Source organism: Nicotiana tomentosiformis, chromosome 3 (assembly GCF_000390325.3).
Source record: "Nicotiana tomentosiformis chromosome 3, ASM39032v3, whole genome shotgun sequence".
NCBI lineage: Eukaryota > Viridiplantae > Streptophyta > Magnoliopsida > Solanales > Solanaceae > Nicotiana > Nicotiana tomentosiformis.
The window spans coordinates 58,752,250-58,769,489 of NC_090814.1; the positions used below are offsets into that span (position 1 = coordinate 58,752,250).

General features: G+C 43.4%; 1 protein-coding gene across 1 annotated transcript; it reads right to left on the reverse strand.

The window, feature by feature from the left end:
- Positions 1-1,343: 1,343 nt before the first annotated feature.
- Positions 1,344-16,651, reverse strand: LOC138907867 (protein NETWORKED 1B-like). Its single transcript, XM_070198487.1, has 6 exons — positions 16,280-16,651; positions 15,850-16,190; positions 15,407-15,762; positions 2,476-2,641; positions 1,776-1,902; positions 1,344-1,697 (listed from the first exon to the last, which is right to left on the reverse strand). The coding sequence occupies exons 1-6, from the start codon at positions 16,649-16,651 to the stop codon at positions 1,344-1,346; spliced, it is 1,716 nt and encodes a 571-aa protein (XP_070054588.1).
- Between the last annotated feature and the right edge of the window lie 589 nt (positions 16,652-17,240).

Consider the following 17,240-nt stretch of genomic DNA (forward strand, 5'->3'; position numbering starts at 1 on the left):
CCTCGGATGTTACACTTTCGAGGAAAATACTTCGTGTCAAAGGGTCTCGATAGAGAAACTTTGTAATTGGCCAAACGGTCGAATGAACCGTGTCCGTATAGATTAGTCGAGCCCCGATGGCAAAACATGTACGCATGTATAAATTATACAAAGAAGCGTTCTTTCTATATCAATTATCTTGTGTCTCAAAGAAAATTTTCTAATATACAAGCTCTATACTTATGATTTTGTGAGAAATGGCTCAAGGGCCAAGTGCAAATATACCTCGTACACTCGGGGACTGCCATCGGCGATCGACATATTCGAGTAATCTAAACTCAAATTTATAAGACCTCAAAGAGGCACCCCTCGATCTATAGGCCAAGAACATCACTCTCGAGGACTAACACTTCGAACAAGTTCGAAGTGTTATTGGGAAATAAGCCCAAGAGGCATACCCAAAGGCTACGGCCAAATTAAGGCGGCTCAGAGACGTCCGAATCCCTCAATAAAAATAGGCCTTCGAATTCTTTGAAAAACCTATTAAAAAAGGCTACCCTCGGCAAGTAATCAAAAGGGTTTCGATGAAATCAGCCCTCAAAAAACCTTAATAGGTATCAAATTATCTTAACACAAACGTGCTAAGGCACAAAAAGCAAAGGGGTTTCAATCGACATCGAACCCTCAAAAAACCCAATGGGTAAAGAATACGTGTTAAGGCATAAAGAAATTTTTTACTAAGTCGAAAAAGAGAAAAAATAGCCATCTTTTAGAGGCCATTTCGACCAAATCTAAAGAGCCTAAGGGCCAATACACTTAGAGTTCGAGATTTTGTTCTCACTCAATTCGGATCTAAGGGTTCTACTATTCCAAGCTCAAATGAAACTGACTTGAATATAGCTCGAGGATTCATCATTATTTGATATAAAACCTTAAGGGGTATGTTACTGTGAGTTCAAAACTTACTCGAACTCGGCTATAAAAACAGTACAATTACGGCTTCGATCAAGCCATCCGAAATCAAAATCCCGAATATATTGTTGAGCCTGGGGACTCGCCTTCACTTAACTAAGAAACTTAAGGGTTTGTTCTACTCTAAGTTCGAGCTATTGCTCACTCGATTATAGAGGATACATCAACCCGATTGTAACAAAGTCTTCACAAGGCAAAGGCAAAACAGAATTTATCATAAATCATAAATCGGAAGCTTCATCTTCATCTCCTCCGCTCTCGGATCTACTCGCAGAGTCTTCATCATCGGAAAGCAAAGCTCCGGCCTCGTCCACCAAAACCTTCGCACTCTCGATATCATCTATGAGGTCGAAGCCACGAGCATGTACCTCTTCAAAAGTCTCTCTTCGAGACTAGCGCCTAGTATGCTCGGTAACACGGGACAATCTAACCTCAGCAGCGTCAGAAATTTCCTTTGCCCGAGTATTAGCGACTTCAGCGTCGGCTCGGTAGGAGGCCACGAGCGCCTCTGCCTCGGATGTGGCCCTTGCAAGTTCAGCGGCCAACCGAGTCTCGAGCTCTTCAACCTTATGGGCTCGGGCCAAGTTCTCCACCTTCACACTTTGGAGTTGACGCTCAACCGAAGATAGTTGGTCCCGAACCGCATCTTTCTCCGAGGCGAGATGGTCCATGCTCTGCTTCCACCCTAAAGTCTCTGCCTCTTTCATCTTGGCCTCCTCACGAAGCTGCTTAACCAGTTCGGCCTTCTGCTAAACCTGCAGGATCAAAGTGTTAGTTGCCAATATCAAGTTAATACATAACAAACTCCCAAAAATTTACATTACTAGTTCAATGAGCTCGGTCTGATCTCGATGAGCTCTTGTTAGCTCACATAAGCTTTTTGAAATCAGCCTCACATCGGGCCAGCTCAGCCCGGTATTTGGAGGACGCTTCTCGATGAAGTGTCGTAGCCTGTGTAGAAAGAAAGGAAATCAGACTTAGAGAAATAAGAACAAACACAAGCATGGTAACATTATCGACCACAAGTAAAGCTCACTTGGTTCAGAAGCCGCTGGGCCTCATCAAAAATGAGTGATGCATCTAGGTCGGAAGCATCATCGACCCCCGCGAAGCAGCCACAAAATATATCATCCCCTTAGGGGGTCGTCCCCATATTGGGTGTCCCCATGGACCGGGAATCCCGAAACGGCCCCTCAGAGAACGTGGGGCCGGGCGGCGAATCATCAATGTTAATTGCCCAAGTGAGTCACTTGGGGCATTCTCTTCTCTTTGAAGGGCCTCAGAACTAGACCCTTCGAGCACACCCACTGGTTGCTCATCACAGCAGGAGGCATCCACAAAACCCGATGACTTGGGGACTTTGCTCGGACCTTCCTTCGAGATTACCTCGGTCTACGGCTGAACCTCTTCGACCGTCACCGGCTCAGCAGTTCTCGAAACTTCGATGCCCTCCCTCTTTTGAGCCACCAACATGCAGTCGACATCTTCTCCCTCCTCGTCTTCATCTCGTAGTGTTTGGACTACATCGGAAGGCAGAACGATGAGATCAGTCTTCGACTTTCGAGGCTGCTTTTCTTGGGCTTTGGGGTTTCTGGTGGCGAGGCCCTTCTCCTTTTATTGTCTTTGGTCGGCTTTGGGACCTCCTCTCCCCCGAGGGGAGGCTTCCTCATAACGACATTATCTCCAAGACCTATATGAGAAAAAATCAAGTTAAAAGGAAGTATTTCACAGGAAAGCATCAAACACGGACAGGGAAACTTACCATAATTTTTGGCCTCCTATCGACCCTTGGCCGAATCACGCCACGAGCGCTCAGCATACGAAGAGGTTGAAACTAGTTGTCGAACCCAACCTGCAAGGTCCAGGACTGCACCAGGAAACCAGGGGGGAAGCTGCACCATAAAGAAGAATATAGATGTTAAGAAGTAAAGGAAACATAACAAGTAATCAAACGTTATCGGTGAAGTTCTACTTACGCTTCATGTTCCATTCTTCGAGGAATGGCATCTTCTCAGCGGGGATTAAATCAGAGGTACTGACTCGGACAAACAGGCACATCCATCCTCGGTCTTTGTCCTCATTTATGCTCGAGAATAGCACCTTCGTGGCCCGGCGCTGAAGCATTATCAGTCTGCCCCGATAAAGATGGGGGTTGTATAGCCTAATGAGATGATCGAGGGTGAAAGACATCCCCTCGATCTTGCTCGAGAAGAATCTGAGCAAAATGACAATACGCCAAAAAGAGGGGTAGATCTGGCCTAAGGTTACCAGGTAGCGGCAGAAGTCGATTATGACAGGATCGACGGAACCCAGTGTGAAAGGGTATGTATACACACTTAAGAACCCTTTCACATGAGTACTAATGTCCTCTTCAGGGATAGGAATCACCGTCTCTTTATTCTACCAGTGGCAGTCCTTTTTCACCTGCTCGAGATCGCCTTCGGATATCGAACAGATGTATCTAGACATGGGCTCGCATCGGCCAGGAACCGAAGAGGGTTTTTCGACTTTATAGTCGGAAGTAAGTTCACATGGTCCGGGGATGCACTCTTCGATGCGTGGCTCCACCGGTGTTTTATCACCGGCCGGCCACGATGAAGAGGCCTTTTTCTTCTTGAGGAATGATCTTTGATGTTTTTGCCATTGCTATGTGAGGTTTAAGGAAGGAAAAGGCGGAATTTGCGTTTTAATAAGAGATTGGCAAACGGAAACCGACAAAGTTGATGGACTTGAAGAGAATAGAAAAGCTTTTGAAGATTAGAAGAAGTTTGAAAGTAAAGTTTGAAAAGATTATGAAGGTGGTCTATTTATAATATTCACTTTGACGGTTTGAAAGCACTGGTGGCCGACCATCAACTGGCGTTAATTAATGACCTTGGGAACTGCGCAGACGCGATGCTTCAATCGCTTCTGTCACTTACGTCACGATGTTGACGTCATAATTGATCGAGGTATTAAATCAAAGTCTCAAATTCGTTTCTTCTCGTTACACTCCAAACAACAAGGGGACTATCTGTATACGGTCGAAATCGGGAATACCCGATTTCGTTGGCAAGGGAGTTGCCTCGAGGGTAACCTCATAATAGATCGGGCTCGAGCTTGAAAATAGAACATCACACCTGAGACATTGAAGTGTTCATTGAGATCGAGGCCGGCAACACTCGAGATCAAACATGACTGACTTCGAGTAAGGCAATAACGGAATTGCGAGATATCAGCAACCGGTTGAAGATCCCAGCGGAAATCCCGGAACATATCAAATCAAAGCGGTTATTAGTGCCAATCATGGGATCTACTTCCGTTATTAGAGTTGTACCTTATTTAGGATTCCTCTATTATATAAAGAGGGATACCATTCACTTGTAAAAAGAAGAATGAGTATTCACTGATAAGAATATACATATACGATGCTTTCTTTGTTTTACTTACTGTTCATCGTTGTTTGTTCCATCATCCACTATTCTTATAACTAACCTCGAGACTATCTCGAATCGAGGTCAATGTATTATTTGTGGACCGGTTTGATTTATTTTATTGTCCAATTTATCTATTTAATACGTTATTTATCAATTGATGTTGGTTCAAATCATATATCCTTAAAACAACAATATAAGTTTAATTGTTACTCAATTTTTAGGGTAAACAATTGTACTGATAATGCACTAGTCCTTTAGGAAACACAAACTTTTAGAGTCTTAAGTATAGAGCTTGTTACTACTATCTAACAATCCAACTACTAGACTGCCCTGCACTACTAATTAAGAGAAAAACAAATGGAGGCAAAGAACTATATATTCACGGGTAAATAATTAACTAGTGCAACACATGAAAGTATGCATGACATAGCTTTTGGGTGGCATCCTTTTGAAAAAACATGTTCTAGCTAGTTTTACATGTGGTCTTAGAGTCCTCCAGCAATAATCAGTTGCACAAAATGATTTCCTCTTCTAAAAAACTCTCTTTTGTGATTTAGAAGTACTTATTACATGCTAAACTAACACCATAAATTATACTTAAATATATATACACTCGCTAGCTTGTTACAGAAAATCACACAATCAGAATAATTACAACGATACTGCTGGCAGGAGAGAGTCGATAGAATCTCCCCTAAAATCTTTCGTGGGCGAGTAATAAATTTCAGTAAATGTGGCCACCACGCCCTTCTTATTGACGTGGATGATGACAATGACCGTGGATGGATAGAGTGGCTTGTCATCATTACTAGTAAGGATATCATCCCGGCCACAACTCCATCCTTTCCTGAATCATGAAATCGTTCATGTAAGTTTGTAATTTATTCATCTTTTTTCTTTGTAAAAAGACTGCTTTCCGTCATTGTTGACCTCTTTGTTTCCGTTGTTTCAGCTGTTTGGTGACACCACCAAGTGTTCAAGTCCTGGGTCAATGGGTTCAGAAGATTCTGGATATTACAACGCTAGAAACCCGTCAGTGGAAGGAGATGGCCCCCAAATATACGTGGTAGGCCAAGAACTACAGTAAACTGAGTCCTTCTACTTTCTGCCTTTGTATGTACATAAGTAAATTTTCTAACCATATCTTTTTGCTTGATTCAGGACTCCCACAGGGCTCTGTCACCTGCTCCGAGGTCGAGGTTTTGGCTGACCCCGTGGAGGCCGCGAGACTGTTATAAAGTGCTCTCGCTCGAAATGATGCCCTCTGGTCTACTTCCGGTGGGGGCACTTCCTCTTGGAGTCCCCATACAGAGAATAAGCAACCAAAAAGGCGACGTTCTTCCTCTGCTGGGAATACGAATAAGAGTGCCTCCGGGAACGGAAATAAGTAATATAAAGAGCAAGTAAAGTGATTTTATTTATCTTGAGAATAGAATATAGCATAAGTTTTGCCAAGATTTCCTGTCTTACAATGGCTGTTGAGTCTACTATTTATAGCTATACATAGGAAAATAAGATCCTAGGATCAAGTCCCTCTTAAATGACAATAAATGGGTCATTGATGAATATGTAACGGCAGGCCATGAATGCAAATATCCTCTGCAACGACTACCCATTTAATACCGGAGAAATTCTTCATTGAATGTTATCCGATGGCAAGCATTCGATCTGCTCACATTGATCATGCTCCCTTCGGCGTCTATCCGATGTCAATTGCAGCTTTTGCTCTCGGTACTGATTATTACGCGATTTGCTTTCTACTTGTCTTCAGTTCCACATGTCACGCTACCATTCGATCATTTAATGTAAACCAACTTTACCCTATACAGTTTTTCCTCATTTTGGTAGGGAAATTATTTTCCTTCAATTGGTGAAAAATGATAAAAATATTTTCCAAAATATTTAAGCTAACCAAACATGAAAAAATTAAAAAATATTTTACAAAAAATAAAATAAAATTCCTTCGTACCAAACACACCCTAAAAGACGGAATTTCTTTGCCTTCAATAATTAATACAATGGCGGAGTAGAAAAGGAATTCAAGAACGGAGTTGCGAGTGAAAGCTCCAACTAAGGAGAATCTTGAAATTAAATGATCCGCCAAAATTAAGTCGTTCACTATTGTCACCAAAGAAAAGGAACTAAAATACGGAATGTCTTTGCCGTTCATGATTGCTACAAGGACGAGTAAACGGGGAAATATCAGAGATGGAGTGAAATCTAAAAGCTCCAACAAGAGAGAATTTTGAGAAGTAAATGTTGGACCAAATCTCGGGGGGAGGGGGGGGGGGTGATCCATCAAAAATAAGTTATTTTCACAAAAGAAATATTAGCCTAACATGAATCACGAATGCAATTTTTAGTCCACATCTCTAGGCATATCAAGGACAACGTAGAGGATTTAAGATTTTCAATTAGTAAGAGTAAATGTCTTTCCGCCCAATACTATTATGTGACAATTAGCCTTGTATACGGTCGAAATAGCTTTCGGCCTTCGCACGTTTGCTCAAGTTCGAACGATAATCGATCGAAGTGAGACTTCGAGATGGTCTCCGAAGATAGAGCAAACAAGCCTCGAACCCGAGGGGCCGATCGACGTCGAGTTCGATATTGTTACTGAGCCCGAACCCAAATCGGACTATGATGCAGAATAGAGCTATTAAGCTTATGAGCCAGAGACCAACCAATATCGACCTCGAATCAATTTAAGGGTCCGAGTCAGGATCGAGCCTAAGCCAAAGATCGAGAGCTCGAGTTAGAATCGGGCTCAAGCCGAGATCAAAGCCCGAGTCAGATCGGACTCACAGACATAAGCTATTGCAATCCCATTAGATGAGAGAATCTTGGCAGGATTTGTGAAAAAGCTGATTTAACATGGATCTCCCACTGAGTATTTTTTAATTATATTTAAAGTAAGGTCCCTCTACTATAAAGGGGGTTTCTGGAGGATTATTAGGACACATTGTAATTGAAGTACCATATTCTCTTATATGGAAGAGTTATTCTTTTAAGTTTCATAAATTGATTCATTTTACTCAATCCCAAAAAAATCACTTTCGTTACAATTGTGTTTATTTTGTTTTCTCTGCGATCCATATTCGATATTTACTTCTATCTATGTAGTTCGTATTGAGCTATATCACATATCCTTAGAACTACGAATAAATTCAACTATATCCGTTTTTCCGGTAAATAGTTTGGCGCCCACCGTGGGGCTAAGGATAACAGTGGTTATTTGATACGAATCTGAAAAAATACGCTATTGTGTTTTACAAAAATATCTTGAATTTCGAATTAGCTACGACTAACCGTCAATCAAATGGATTCACCTATCGATAACGGGGTCGGTCTTCAAGACGAAAATAACAACTTGACACCCAGTACTGAAAGACCACCTGTGAATACCGTTGGAGCTCAAATCGGAGCGCCAATTGATATCAATTTGCATGTAGCCATTGAGGCGAACCTACATGCCGAACCCGAGAATAGCATCCATGGTGGCACTCGGTCTGCGGCTCGAGATACCCATAACATCGAGGAAAACGGTGTTAGCTTGCGTATGATTTTCAAAATGTTGCAAGCCCAACATGCAGCAATAGCTCAGTTGCAGAGCTAAACCCAGCTACAAAGCAGGCCGAAGCCCAATCCACCCCAAGAAATCACTCACAGAATGGAACCAGCCATAGTAAATTCAAATGAGCAAGAATTGGGGACTACTCCCGAAATTACTAAATTGCTCGAGGAACTCACAAAGCAAGTCGAAGCCAACGATAAAAAAGTAGAAACTTATAACTCTAGGGTCGATCAGATCCCGGGAGCTCCACCAATGATAAAAGGGTTAGATTCAAAACAATTCGTACAAAAACCTTTTTCCTCGGGCGCAGCCCCGAAACAAATCCCCAAAAAATTCCGTAGGCCCGAAATTCCCAAATATAATAGGACGACCGATCCCAACGAGCACATCACTTCTTACACATGTGCCATCAAGGAAAATGATTTAGAAGACGATGAAATCGAATCTGTGTTGCTAAAAAAATTCTGAGACCCTCTCGAAGGGGGCAATGATTTGGTATCACAACCTACCGCCAAATTCCATCGACTCGTTCGCCATGTTAGCAGATTCTTTTGTGAAAGCACATGCCGGCGCCATAAAATTCGCAACAAGAAAATCGGACCTCTTCAAGGTAAGACAAAAGGATAACAAGGTGCTGAGGGAGTTCGTATCTCGTTTTCAAATGGAACGAATGGACTTGCCACCAGTCACAGACGATTGGGCTGATCAGGATTTCACTCAAGGTTTGAACGAGCGAAGTTCGACGGCTTCACGGCGATTAAAGCATAACTTGATCAAACACCCTGCCATCACATGGGCCGACATACACAATCGATACCAATCGAAAATTAGGGTTGAAGATGATCAATTGGGATCTGAACCCGTTGTTCGAAGGGATACTAATCGGGAACGAGGTCCGATTGGGGATCGATACCAACCGTACAACGGAAGCCACAGAGTCAGTGAATCGAGACATAACCTCAGGAAAAATAACAAAAGAAGTGATCGAGGTCAAGTGTCCCGAGGGATAAACATAAGTAGTTTCGATAGGCCTGCCGGATTTAAGGAAGCACCTCGGTTATCGGAATATAACTTCAGTGTTGATGCATCCGCCGTCGTATCGGCTATCGGGCACATAAAAGACACTAAATGGCCTCGACCCATGTAGACCAATCCTGCCCAGAGGAATCCCAATCAAATGTGCGAATACCATGGCACCCATGGCCACAGAATGGAAGATTGCAGGCAACTAAGAGAGGAAATGGCCTGGTTATTCAACAAAGGGCACCTTCGGGAATTTTTGAGCGATAGGGCGAAGAACCATTTTAAAAACAGGAATTTCGGCAAGCAAAATGAACAGGAAGAACCACAACACATCATTCACATCATCATCGGCGGTGCCGATACCCTTCAGGGACTCGTGCTTAAATGCACTAAAACATCGATTGTGAGAGAAAAGCGATCTCGAACTCATGATTACACACCCAGAGGGACTTTGTCTTTCAATAATGAAGATGCAGAAGGAGTCATACAACCTCATAATGATGCACTAGTAATATCCGTACTCTTGAATAAAACTAAAGTTAAGTGCGTGTTGATTGATCCAGGTAGCTCAGCCAACATCATCAGATTGAAGGTCGTAGAACAGCTCGGCCTGCAGGACCAGATCGTACCCGCAACCTTGGTTCTAAACGGATTCAATATGGCATGTGAAACCACCAAAGGCGAGATAATTCTACCAATAAACGTGGTCGGGACCATCCAGGAAATGAAGTTTCACGTGATCGAAGGTGACATAAGATACAACGCCGTTTTCGGAAGGCCATGGATCCACAACATAAGAGTTGTACCTTTGACCCTACACTAGGTCCTCAAATTCCCAACATCGAGAGGAGTCAAAACAGTGTACGGAGAATATCTAGCCGCAAAAGAAATGTTCGTCGTCGAGGAAGTGAAACCAATATCCTCGCCTTTGCCAATAAAGGGATCGGGCTCAGAAGGAGAACGAGACACCAAATAGCAATCATAGACATCGGCTTCGACCCAACCAGATAACCAGAAGATCGAAGAAGATGATGATCAGGGGGTCCCTCAATCCTTCGTGATTCCCGATGACTCCGACGCCACCAAATCAACAATTGAGGAAGTGGAGCAACTCACACTAATCGAGCACTGGCCCGAACGAAAGGTATACCTGGGAACGGGGTTGAGCCCCGAACTCAGGAAGAAACTTGTTCAATTTCTTATCGATAACATTGATTGTTTTACCTGGTCCCATTTAGATATAACAGGGATTCCACCGGACATAATGATGCATCGACTAAGCCTGGACCCTAAGTTCAGACCGGTGAAGCAAAAGAGAAGACCTCAGTCCGAGGTAAAACACGTATTCATAAAATACGAGGTAACCAAACTTCTCAAGATAGGGTCCATTCGGGAGGTGAAATATCCCGAATGGTTAGCCAATATAGTTGTAGTGCCTAAAAAAGGAAACAAACTTAAAATGTGTGTGGATTATAAGGATTTAAACAAAGCATGCCCCAAAGATTCTTTTCCGCTACCCAACATCGATCGCATGATCGATGCCACGGCCAGTCACAAGATCCTCACTTTTCTCGATGCCTATTCCGGGTATAATCAAACCCAGATGAACCTAGAGGACCAGGAAAAGACTTCATTTGTCACCAAATATAGAACATATTGTTATAATGTGATGCTCTTCGGGCTAAAAAATGCAGGGGCAACTTACCAATGCTTAGTAAATAAAATGTTCGAAGAACAAATAGGTAAATCAATGGAAGTTTATATTGATGACATGCTAGTTAAGTCCCTGCGCGTAGAGGACCATCTGACCCATTTGCAGGAAATGTTCGAGATTTTGAGAAAATACAACATGAAGCTCAACCCCGAAAAATGTGCTTTCGGGGTCGGTTCGGGCAAGTTCCTCGGCTTCATGGTGTCAAATCGGGGAATCGAGATTAACCTCGATAAAATCAAGGCCATCGAAGACATCACCATCGTGGACAGCGTGAAAGCTGTACAAAGGCTAACTGGACAAATTGCGGCCTTAGGCCGATTCATTTCGAGATCATCAGATCGAAGTCACAATTTTTTCTCCCTACTCAAAAAGAAGAACGACTTCGCTTGGACCCCGGAATGCCAACAGGCATTAAAGGAACTAAAACAATATCTGTCGAGCCCGCCACTACTTCACACTCCAAAAACAAACGAAAAACTTTGCTTGTACTTGGAAGTATCAGAAATCACAGTAACTGGTGTCCTGGTTCGAGATAAGCAAGGTACGCAATTTCTCATTTCTTATATAAGTCGAACCTTAGGAGAAGCAGAAGCTAGATATCCGCACCTAGAAAAATTGGCACTTGCACTGATAAGCGCCTCTAGAAAGTTACGACCGTACTTTCAATGCCACCCCATATGCGTATAAACAACTTACCCACTTCGTAATATTTTGCACAAGCCCGAACTATCAGGCCGATTGTCCAAATGGGTCGTCGAATTCAGTGGGTATGATATCAAATATCAACCCCGTACGGCCATCAAGTCTCAAAATTTTAGCAGATTTTGTGGCCGATTTCACGCCAACCCTCGTACCCAAAGTCGAAAAAGAACTCATGCTGAAATTAGGTACATCATCGAGGGTATGGACCCTTTTTACGGACAGGGCTTCGAACGTAAAGGGGTCCGGGATAGGCATAGTTTTAAAGCCACCCACGGGTAACACTATTAGGCAATCTATTAAAACTACCAGGTTGACTAACAACGAGGCCGAGTATGAGGCCATGATTATAGGTCTCGAGCTAGCTAAAAACTTGGGAGCATAAACCATTGAAGCCAAATGTGACTCTTTGTTGGTGGTAAGTCAAGTAAATAAAACTTTCAAAGTTCGAGAAGATAGAATGCAAAGGTATTTAGACAAACTACATGTCACTTTGCGCCATTTCAAACAATGGACTTTACAGCATGTTCCACGAGAGCAAAACAATGAGGTTGATGCACTTGCGAATTTGGGATCATCGGTCGAGGAAGGTGACTTGATCTTGGGGAATGTCGTTCAACTCTCGAGATTCGTGATCGAAGAAGGTCACGTTGAGATAAATTCTACAAGATTAACATGGGATTGGAGAAATAAGTATATTGAATACTTAAAGAACAGAAAGATCCCATCAGACCCTAAAGACTCAAGGGCCTTACAGACTAAAGCTACTCGATTCACGTTGGCTTCAGATGGAACGCTATACCAAAGGACATTCGATGGACCATTGGCGATATGCCTGGGTCCAGGAGATACCAATTACATATTACGTGAGGTGCACGAGGGCACTTATGGGAATCACTCCGGTGCCGATCCATTAGTCCGAAAAATAATCAGGGCAGGGTATTATTGGATCGATAAGGGCAAAGATGCGAAGGAATTTATTCGAAAATGTGACAAATGTCAAAGGTTTGCACCAATGATCTATCAACCCGGAGAGCAACTTCACTCGGTCCTATCCCCATTGCCATTCATGAAATGGGGAATGGATATCGTTGGCCCACTGCCATCGACCCCAGGTAAAGCTAAATTCATCTTATTTATGACTAACTATTTCTCTAAATAGGTTGAAGCACAGGCGTTCGAGAAAGTAAGAGAGAGAGAAGTTATAGACTTTATCTAGGGTCATATCATATACCGATTCGGGATACCCGCCGAAATAGTATGTGACAATGGGAAACAATTTGTGGGCAGCAAAGTGACGAAATTCTTCGAAGATCACAAAATAAGAAGGATATTATCAACACCGTATCACCCCAGTGGGAACGGACAGGCCGAATCAACGAACAAAACTGCCATTCAGAACCTAAAGAAGAGGTTGAACGACGCTAAAAGAAAGTAGAAAGAAATCCAACCCGAAGTCCTTTGGGCATATCGAACGACGTCAGAATCCAGTACGGGGGCAACCCCGTTCTCCTTAGTATATGGGTCTGAAGTATTAATACCAGTCAAAGTCGGCGAACCCAGTATCAGATTTTGATACACAACAGAAGAATCAAATAACGAGGCTATGAACACTAGCCTCGAATTATCTGACAAAAAACAAGAAGTTGCTCTCGTCCAATTGGCCGCCCAAAAGTAACGAATCGAAAGATATTATAATCGAAGAACCAAGCTCCGCCATTTCAAGCCCGGGGACTTAGTTCTAAGGAAAGTCACCCTCAATACCCAAAATCCAAACGAAGGAAAAATAGGACCGAATTGGGAAGGACCATATCAGGTTCTCGAGAACATTGGAAAGGGATCATACATGCTCGGTATTATAAACAGCAAATAATTATCAAGCAATTGGAATGTGTCACATCTAAAATGATACTACTGCTAAGGTACGACCCTCCCATATTCATTTATATTTCAAAACTGACCCCTGCAGAAGTCCGATCAGGGGCTAAGATGGATCCTTCAATACGAAGCCTTAAGATCTGAAAGCACGCGTTGCACTCTTTTTCCCTTAGATCGGTTTTATCCCAAATGGGTTTTCGGCAAGGTTTTTAATGAGGCAACCAATGATCGTGTTGCGCTTACAACAATATCCGAGGCCCCCTTACAATTGACCTCGAATACTGGGGGAGCATTAGCCCTCGAATATATCAAATTCTGATGCAATAAAGTTATTTCGCAAACAACGGGTTTCCAATAGGAAAAGTTGTAAGAGCCAAATGGTCAAAACGAACCATGCCCATGTAGTTGGCCCGAACCCAGACACGAAACACAAACACATGTATAGTGACTTACAAAGAAAGTTCGCCTCTTTGCCAACATCCTATATCCGAGAAAAATTCCTTTATTTGAAGATTTATTATGCAAACAGAATTAAGATAAACTCAATCACTAAGCCTACGGGCTACTTTCATTTTGAGTTCGAGCAAGCTCTCACTCGACCATTATGCCTACGGGCTACATTATTTCGAGTTCGAATCATTCACTCGACTATTAAGCCTACAGGCTACTTTTATTTCGAGTTCGAGCAAGCACTCACTCGACTATTACGCCTACGGGCCACATTATTTTGAGTTCAAATCATTCACTCGAATGCTAAGCCCACGGGCTACTTTTATTTTGAGTTCGAGCAAGAACTCACTCGACCATTACGCCTACGGGCTACATTACTCCGAGTTCGAATCATTCACTCGACTACTAAGCCTACGGGCTAATTTTATTTCGAGTTCGAGCAAGCACTCACTCGACCATTACGCCTACGGGCCACATTATTCCGAGTTCGAATCATTCCCTCGACTACTAAGCCCACAGGCTACTTTTATTTCGAGTTCGAGCAAGCACTCACTCGACCATTACGCCAACAGGCTACATTACTTTGAGTTCGAATCATTCACTCGACTACTAAGCCTACGGGCTACTTTTATTTCGAGTTCGAGCAAGCACTAACTCGACCATTACGCGTACGGGCCACATTAGTCTGAGTTCGAATCATTCACTCGACTACTAAACCTACAGGCTACTTTTATTTCGAGTTCGAGCAAGCACTCACTCGACCATTATGCCTACGGGCCATATTATTCCGAGTTTGAATCATTCACTCAACTACTAAGCCCACGGGCTACTTTTATTTTGAGTTCGAGCAAGCACTCACTCGACCATTACGCCTACCGGCTACATTACTCCGAGTTCGAATCATTCACTCGACTAACTAAGCCTACAGGCTACTATTATTTCGAGTTCGAGCAAGAACTCACTCGACCATTATGCCTATGGGCCACATTATTTCGAGTTCGAATCATTCACTCGACTACTAAACCCATAAGCTACTTTTATTTTGAGTTCGAGCAAGCACTCACTCGACCATTATGCCAATGGGCTACATTACTTCAAGTTCGAATCATTCACTCGACTACTAAGCCTACGGGCTACTTTATTTCAAGTTCGAGAAAGCACTCACTTGACCATTACGCCTACGGGCCACATTATTCTGAGTTCGAATCATTCACTTGACTACTAAGCCCACTGGCTACTTTTATTTTGAGTTCGAGCAAGCACTCACTCGACCATTATACCTACGGGCTACATTACTCTGAGTTCGAATCATTCACTTGACCAACTAAGCCTACGGGCTACTATTATTTAGAGTTCGAGCAAGCACTCACTCGACCATTATGCCTACATGCTATATTTCTCGTAGCTTGAATCATTGGCTCGACTAATAAGCCTAAGGGCTACATAAATTCAAATTTGAATAAGCACTCGCTCGATTATAGAGGCTACAAAGTCCAAAATTTGATTAAGTTGTTTAAATCCTTGTGAAAACATTCATAAGGTATGTATAAAGTTTTCACAAAATAGAAGCAAGTCAACAAAATTATCTATATTATTGATTACAACGTAAAAATTAAGGACTAAGCTTCCTGGCCATCCTCAGGAGCGGACTCTTCTCTATCGGGCTCCCCCCCCCCCCCCCGTTCTCGGATCCGCTCTTACTCCCATCATCATCATCATTACCATCATCACCATCATCAGAAACCAGGGCCTCAGCATCGGCTTTGAGTTCTTTGGCCCTTTTTATCTCTTCAGCGAGATCGAAACCACGAGCATGGATCTCCTCGAGGGTTTCCCTCCGAGATCGGCACTTAGCAAGTTCGGCGACACAATGTACTCGAGTATCGGCGATCTCGGCTGCCTCTCTTGCTTGGACCTGGGCAGCTTCAGCATCGGCCCGATAGACGGCCACGAGCGCATCCGCATCGTCCTTTGCCTTTTCGGCGTCAGATTCGGCCTTGGCAAGTATAAAGGCCAACCAAGTCTCGAGCTCATTTATTCTCCTTGCTTCACCATGCCTTTTTCCTTCATTCCCTGAAGTTGGGTTTCAGCCGATGATAATTGGGCTCGAGCAGTTTCTTTCTCTGTAGCAAAGCGGTCCATACCTTCTTTCCACTGCAAAAACTCCGCTTTTATCACGTCGACCTCCTAACGAAACTTTCCCGATCATCTCAATTTTTTGCTGCAACTGTGAGACCGAAAATTTAGCCATCGTTCTGGTATCAAGCCCATAGGCTTTTAAAAGTATCATTACCTGCTCAGACAAGTCGGTCTGGTCTCGATGAGCCTTGACCAACTCAGCTCTGAGGTCTTTTATTTCCTCTTCTCTCTGCCCTAAGAGAAGTGTTAGGGAGTTCCTCTCATTAGTAACCCGTTGAAGATCGGCCTCATATCGACGCAGCTCATTTTGGGACCGAGAACATGTTTCTCGATGAACTGTCGTTGCCTACAAAGAAACAAAAAAAGAAGTTAACGAAAATTAAACATAAATATGGTACCGACAAAATAATTTACCCAAAATACCTAATTCAATGCCTGCCGCACCCCGTGAAAAAGATCTGATTCATCACCAGTACTGGCAACGTCCTCGATACCGGTAAACAGGTCACGAAAGGGGTCCTCTCCATCGTGAGGCTTGTCTAGATCGAGGCCCCCCAGAGCTTGGGCTTCCCGAATCACCCCTGCAGAAAAAGCAGGAAAGGTAGGCGAATCTTCGATTGCTGCTGCCCCAAATGAATCACTTAGAGCATTCTCTTCGGTTCGAAGGGATTCAAGGGCCCTTTCAGACATATCCCCCATCCGCTGGCTCCGATGAGGTGCGTCTTTGATCTCCAATAATTCAGGGATTCCACCTGAATCTCTCTCCGGTATATCCTCAGTTCGAGGCGGAGCCTCATGAAGCATCATCGATCCAGCTGCCGATAGGGCATCGGTGGTTCTCTTCATTCGGGCCGCCAGCGCGGACTTATCATTTTATTCTTCTTCTTCATTTTCATCCCTTAGACGCAGAACTGATTCCACGGTCAAAGGAATGGCATTCTTGTTCGGCTTACGAGCCGTCCTCTTCTTTGGTTTCGGATCTTCGGGAACGGGGTTCTTTTCCTTTTATTTCCCTTCACCGGCTTTGGGACAAAAGCCAAAGTTTCTTCCTCGTTGGACAAGGGCCTCAAAACCGCATCTTTGCCCAAACCTGCATATGGGAAGTTTTATTAAAATATTTGGAAATCACCTCGTTCGAATTACCAAAGAGCGCAAGAAAGGGGATTACCATGATTTTTTGCCTCCCACCGACCCTTTGACAGATCGGGCCATGAGCGCTCGGCATATGTGGAGGTCGAAACAAGAGCTCATACCCAGTTCTTGAGATCGGGAACTGCTCCGGATATCCAAGGAACCGCTACATCATAAAAAAAAAGGTGTGGATGAGAAAAGAAATGAAAGAACAAAATAGAAGCAACAACAGGATCACACTTACGTTTCATATTTCACTCCTCGG

Bases quoted from the DNA above. Each gene is read 5' to 3' on its own strand.
- LOC138907867 (XM_070198487.1), bottom strand. From the start codon at position 16,651: ATGATGCTTCATGAGGCTCCGCCTCGAACTGAGGATATACCGGAGAGA. The intron at 16,191-16,279 runs GCATTGAATTAG...GTTTCTTTGTAG, and splicing joins TTTTTCACGGGGTGCGGCAG to GCAACGACAGTTCATCGAGA. The intron at 15,763-15,849 runs GTATGGACCGCT...TGAAGGAAAAAG, and splicing joins GTTTTTGCAGTGGAAAGAAG to GCATGGTGAAGCAAGGAGAA.